Source organism: Genypterus blacodes, unplaced genomic scaffold (genome assembly GCF_046128005.1).
Source record: "Genypterus blacodes isolate CSIRO-AG114 ecotype Tasmania unplaced genomic scaffold, CSIRO-AGI_Gbla_v1 ptg000053l_1, whole genome shotgun sequence".
NCBI classification, from domain to species: Eukaryota; Metazoa; Chordata; class Actinopteri; order Ophidiiformes; family Ophidiidae; genus Genypterus; species Genypterus blacodes.
In genome coordinates this window covers 5,118,172-5,124,799 of record NW_027466865.1, presented here as the reverse complement: position 1 = coordinate 5,124,799, position 6,628 = coordinate 5,118,172, and the positions used below count along the sequence as shown (strand labels likewise).

At 43.1% G+C, this 6,628-nt stretch overlaps 1 protein-coding gene across 2 annotated transcripts; it reads left to right on the top strand.

Annotated features, from left to right (window-relative positions):
- Positions 1-214: 214 nt before the first annotated feature.
- Positions 215-5,792, top strand: mtx3 (metaxin 3). 2 transcript variants are annotated; one of them, XM_076151153.1, is made up of 9 exons: positions 215-313; positions 1,436-1,505; positions 1,733-1,809; positions 1,937-2,029; positions 2,112-2,294; positions 2,396-2,472; positions 3,048-3,205; positions 3,478-3,566; positions 3,677-5,792. In XM_076151153.1, the coding sequence occupies exons 1-9, from the start codon at positions 233-235 to the stop codon at positions 3,770-3,772; spliced, it is 924 nt and encodes a 307-aa protein (XP_076007268.1). In that variant the 5' UTR covers positions 215-232; the 3' UTR covers positions 3,773-5,792. The 2 variants fall into 2 exon arrangements, with proteins under 2 accessions (XP_076007268.1, XP_076007269.1); XM_076151154.1 differs by lacking the exon at positions 3,478-3,566.
- The last annotated feature ends 836 nt before the right edge of the window (positions 5,793-6,628 follow it).

Below are 6,628 nucleotides of genomic sequence, written 5' to 3'. Positions count from 1 at the left end.
CAGGTATTGACTTTTCAACATGACATCTTCACCTGAGGGAGCACAGATTCTGATCACTTCAGGCTCAGAACTTATCAATCAAGCTCCACTCTGGTCTCAGTTGCCGTTAAATCATCGATATTGCTTACATAAATGTTTTAATTATATATTCAATATAAATTGTATCAACCCCTCTGCTGTACGGTGCGATAGAATTCTCGTGACGTCACCGACTCCTCCGCGAAACCGAAACATGGCGACTCCCATGGAGCTGAGATGTTGGGGAGGAGACTGGGGTCTGCCGTCTGTCCATGCCGAGTCTCTCATAGTCCTGGTAACTTTACGCCCTCCTTGTGAACAATACTGCAATCGTATCCACCGCTGCGTTCAACGCGACAGATTCCTCATCCGGTTGTCGGAGGCATTGTCTTCTCTTGTTTCCCCCCGGTTAGCTTCCATGCTATGTTACCCATTGTAGTGGGTTCGATACCTTTAACTGAGTCGCACGTAGCAATTGTGAATGATGCCAGTTGCATTTTTACATTTAGTCCAGATGTCAAACACGTCAGCGCCACATCTGCACGGCGTGTCCATCTTATGTCTGTGTGTTTGTGTTTGTGTGTGTGTGTGGCTGTCAGAAGTGTCTTTGCTAACACAAATCGCTGCTTCAAGGTCAGCAGGGGGGTCAGTGTTTACCTCTGTGGGGCTTTTGTTGTTGTCCTGCTTGGTTACTAATGACGTCACGTGAATGGAGCGTTAAGTGTCAGTAAATGATCGTAGGTATGTGCCAGCTGTGTGTCCTCTGTCTGGCTGACATATGGGGAACATGCAGTCCCAAGTCTTGCCGCACAGTGGCGCTTTAGTTTGTTTTTCCTACTAACAATCAAGAAATTCCGTTTAAATATTTTATTCAACGTTTCTACGAGTTTATGTTGCATCTTTTCGGTATCACCCGAATCCCGATGTATTGAAGATGCATTCAAATTATGCGAGCTGATGCGGTGCGACAGGATACAATGCGATTTTTGAAATTGAAATTGTAAATTGAAATTATTATTTTCCTTTAAATTATTTTAATTCTACTACTTAATGTTTTCATGTTGAACTGTATTTCTTAGCAAATAATAATAAAAAATCAGCATAAACCTTTAAACCTTTAACAAACACTCACAACAAATACTTTTATTAATGTACTCTTAGAACTTAGAAGATTTGTTGTGACCGCTGAATATTTAATTGCTGTCTGACATATTTCACATACTGCCCCTCTCCTTATAAAACAAAAATCTTTCCAAACAGTGAACTTAAAAAAGACTTTTGGCCAATATTGTTGTGTTTTTATTGCTCCCAAATGTATATTGTACGAAAATTGATAAACCGTTGCCAATAGAAACTTGCTGTTTTAGCTGTTGTTTTGTTCCTATTTTTCCTGAACTGACTGTGGAATTTCTTCCAGGCGTATGCCAAGTTCTCCGGGGCAAAGGTCACAGTTTCTCCAATAGACTGGACGTGGAAAACCTTAACAGGTGGGCTGCAGCTTTTTCTAAACTCATTTCCTTATGTTTGGGTTGCGACCCTTCAGTGGATTTGTTAACGTGCAGACAGAGTCGAGGGACATTACAAAGGTCAATGTATATTTTAACAGAATCATTCTCATGTAATCTATTTAAAAATGTCTCCATTCCTGATCTAAATGATGTGGTCCATTCTTCTTCATCCTGGGACAATGTTGCTCTGTCCTTTTGTCCTGCAGGGACGGTCCCAGAGTTGGTTTGTGGAGACACTGCCGTTCATGAACCTACACAGATTCTCAACTTCCTGAGAAAACAAGTAAGAGCAGAATGTCCGCTGTTTCACCACAATGTACCCAGAATGTCCATTCTCATTATTCTGATGTCTATTGTCCCTATAACTCCCCCAGAACCAGCAGACCCACATTAATATTAGTCTTTTTCAGAGGTTTAATGCAGACTATGAGTTGACATCCCGACAAGGTGCAGACACCATGGCTTACATCGCCCTGCTTGAAGAGAAACTACGTCCAGCTCTGGTAAGAAGAAAGCACTTCCTGCTCGCTCCTGGGCACCTGGGCGTGGTTGTTAATATTTAGGTTGATGTTTTGTGCCACACAGTTGCACACGTTCTGGGTGGACGCAGAAAACTATGTCAATCTGACCCGGCCGTGGTTCGCTTCCCGCTCGCCGTTCCCGCTCAACTTCCTGGTCCCGAGTCGCCGGTCCAGAGCTGCTCTCTCCAAGATCCTGCTGACCAAAGGAGAGTCTCCACTGCACAGGATCACTGAGGTGGAAGGAAAGGTGAAGATTGATCCATGTGTTTTTGTAATCACATGACCCACTGTGTGTGTGTGTGTGTGTGTGTGTCATGGTTTCCCTTGTTGCTCTGTTGGCTCCTGTAGATCTACAGCGATGCTAAAGAGTGTCTGAACCTCCTCTCCTACAGACTGGGCAACGAAAACTACTTCTTTGGCAGCTCGTAAGTTATTAACTGCCTGTTGTCCTAATGTTCCCCCTGAAGGTTCCTTGTAAACAAACATTGCGTCGTTTCCGTTGTGTTCTTTCACACAGTACCACACGCCAACAAACATATTGAAAACATTTCCTACCTCATAAAACGGTTACAAAGCTATTTATTCTTTCCCTGAATGTTCCCGATCCTCCATTGTTTACGTCCGTGTTTTGCTTGACTTCAGCTGGCGGTCCTCTGCTCTCTTCGTTAGTGCATCAACACTTTTTATGTAATAGTACCGCCTCCAACTGTCTCTGTGTGGAATTGCACGACACATGGCCAAACTTTGTACCTTTACATTTTCAGGTGTCAGTTTTATTAGTAAAAAAAAAAATCAACATCACGGTTATTGTAGACAAATCAGTGGATCTATTGAGGATAATGTCACGTCAAATTGTCTAGTGAATGTCCATCAGATTTCTAATTGTCATTCTCAAATATTCCAGGAATCATTCAGGAAGAGATGTGACTCAGTAATGTTCTTGTCCGTCTAACATTATAACTATATGTACTGTATATATTGTATGCATACGTTATCTCAGGCCGGCCAGTCTGGACGCTTTCGTGTTTGGATTCGTGGCTCCGCTGCTCAAAGCCGGTCTCCCCAGCAGCCCGCTGCAGAACCACCTCAGGCAGCTGGAGAACCTCACACACTTCTGTGACAACATCCTGGCTGTCTTCTTCAGCTCCAGCCAGCCTGGTGAGGCTCACTGTTCACACACTGCAACAGACACACTACTGAGATATAAACACAAAGATATGAAGGGACGTGTGGCGACTGCGTCTGCACAAAGCTGAACTAACCCCCTTGAGATCTTCCTTCTTTCACTGGAAAGATGGCTTCTGTCTGTTCTTTCGTATCCGCTTTATCTCCTGGGCGCTCTGTGATGCACCCGCTGCTCCTGTCACACTAATTCTCCACTTTCTCTTTGCCTCTCTGCCCATTCTCTCTTTCGCCTGCTCTCCCCGCAGATCCTCCCCCACCTGTTCAGGAAACAAAGGATGCCAACCTACAGAAACTAACTCAACTTGTAAACAAAGAGTCCAACCTGATCGAGAAGGTGCTTCTGCTTTCCCTTTTTCCTTCTTTGCCCGGGTTCGTTGTTGCGTTTGCCGAGTACAAAGCGAGCTCGTGTGTACATTGACTTGACCTATACATCCTTTGCCGCAGATGGATGACAACCTCCGCAGCAGCCCGCAGCACAAACCACACAGGCCAGACCCCAAACCCAGTCTGGCCAACGAGAAGAGCTCAACCTCTGCCTAACAGACGCAGACATCCAACATCCTGAGGCCACGGCGGCGCATCATCCAGATCAACTGCAACGAGAATGGAATATATAACTTCATAATTAGTCAGCCTATATTATTGTAAAAGGTTCTATTTCAAGAAAATGATGGATTTGAAAGAGGTTGAGGTGGAGACGTGCATGTGTGAGGCTTTTAAAAGGATTGAGCGCATGTTTGTGGTTAAGGATGGCATGCTGGGAAGTGGTGCTAAATGAGAAAGACACAGAAGGTTCCAAAGAAATCCTGAGGAAATGAAAAGTCCAGCAGGGGAAATAAGCGGCTCTGCTTGGTGGCCATTTGACCTTTTTCCTTTTTCTTTTTAACCCTTTCCTCCCCTTTTTTTTTCATTTACAGAATGTTCATATACTTTATGTTTTAATTATTCCACCCGCGCGACACCATAATCAGTGTGTGATGTGCAAATAACACACTGGTTTCTCAAAGCTGTTGTTGTGTAAGGACACACACCAGTATAAAGCTAGAGCACCTCATGTGTGGTGTGATGTCATATGAAGTTCTCCTACTCGACTCTAGGTTGTAAAATTCTGTGTAGAGTTTTTATAAATGAGGATTTCAGAGCGTTTAGCGGCACTCTAGGCCTTCATCCTTACATCAGTGTGGACTCACATGACTCAGACTGCACCTGGACTGGATTCGCACGTTTGCTGACTCAACACAGAAACACTCTGACAGCATTGACTTGTGACTTCATGTATAGACTTGATACCCTTGATATAGACTTTCCCCCAAACCAAAGATTAAACATTTCACAATAATACAAATGTGATGTTTTTACATTCGTATATACTTTACATGAAAATACAGATAATGATCCTGCCATTACATTTGATATAGAGCACATTTCAACTAGTGACTTGACTCGTGACTTGTCAGTTTGACTTGTGACTTGTCACCTGGGACTGGTTACATCTGACTCACCTGTTTTGACTCGACTCATTACTTGTTAGTTTGGACTTGTGACTTGCCACTTGACTTGTGACTTACCTGTTGTGACTTGAGACTTACTTGTGACTTGCAAAACAGTGACTCAGTCCCACCTCTGCTTACTAATACGCACTGAACATATGTAAATCCCGCTGTTATTAGGCTGAGCGTAATGTACAGTATGTACACAGTCACATCACAGTGTGTTGCTTGGCTTTGCTCTCACCTCCTCTGCTTTGTATAGCTTGTATAGATGTACAGTAAATACAGTCATGATGAGTTTAAGTAAAATAAGATAAATTAATATGCACTTAAGTTATTCCTGTTACGCCAGGACTGAACACAACCTTTGTTAGGATACACTGAGAAAGGGCCTTATAAACACTTTTCCCATATTCATGCAATCCTTATGGGACTAATGCGTGTGTGTGTGTGTGTGTGTATGTGCTTGTGTGCTCGTGTGTGTGTTTTCCAAACATTCGGAAACGGTTCATTGCCAGTATGCTTTGCCATTAATGATCCACTGACGTGTGTTGTTACGCCGTGTGTTTCACAGCGTGCAGTCTTCTTCTCCTGCTGGGTTCTCCTTTGCAGTGCTTATTTAACAGTCACCTCGTGTGCAGTGACGTGTCCCTTTACTTTGTTTGTGAATGTGTCATCAGCTGCCTTTTTGTTTTGTTTTGACAGTCTGATTATTTAGTATGTCAATGAGAAGCTGCTGTTTTCCCTTTTTTGTCCTGTTTGATAAAGTTATGTTGTTATTGTTGTGATCATGCCATTGCGCTCATAACCCACTAAGATTATTGACTTGTGGCTTTTGTTTTCCTGCAGACTTTGCCTCCTCAGTGTGAAATTAGGAACAGTAGAAATACCCGTCACACACACATTCCCTTTAAACGTCAATCAACTGAAAACTTTGTTGTTGGACCACAAATAGGTGTGTGTGGACCATACTGATTCCAACATTGACTTTCATAATTGTCAAGATTATGTCATTGTCATTTCAATTGTTGTTCACAGCTCTCTTCAGATCATTGCAATACAAATGATAATCCATTTACACCCGTTGTCCTTATTTTTTCCCTGTGTGGATCCAAAATAAGCATTGGGCTTCGTGTTCCCAAATGTGCCTATAAATAATCAAGTAGAGCTTTGATTTGAAATACTTGTTTTTTTTAGACGAGCATGTTTCCTGTAATGGAGCCAGAGCACCAAGGCACACTACCGTTACTTTTCCCAGGAGTGATTACAGAAGATTTCACCCCTGCTTGCCTTGTCTCTGATTGTGCACTAGGTTGTTTGGGAGAACAGAGGGTTCTTTGTGTGGATTTGGCTCAAGTCATGGAAAAAATGAGAGTAATTAAGCTGGAGGGGAATGATGAAGAGTCGACATCAGACACTGTTCTAAACTCATCGGTCACGCTGAGGCATCTCTTGGCTGTGCGGCAACAAAAACAACACATTTGGATCTGATGTGACTGTTATAAACTCGCATCTCTTCGACGGCTGAGATTTTACAGTTGAAATACATCACTCCCAACATCTGTATATCAGATACAGTAACGTTCACTGTGTCCCTGTCAGAGCATAACGAGGCTGTCGCTACACTTTTACAAAAAAAGGTTTTCTCTTTGGTTCCAGCTGACCAGCAGCCAAGAGCTTACAGTCCAACAGCTCACGTGGACGCCAGCAGCTGTTCTCTGATGGCTTGCGTGTGTGTGGCCTCCCTTCACTCTGCCTCTGTTTTACCAGAGATGGAGAAAAGGTGTCCAAGATGATGTAAAAGGTTATGGGGGCCTGGAAAAAAGCAATATAATGATGGTGAAATTATACATGTGCTCAGCAAAACTATATAGCTTTATCGTGAGGGTGTGTGACTCATGAAGCC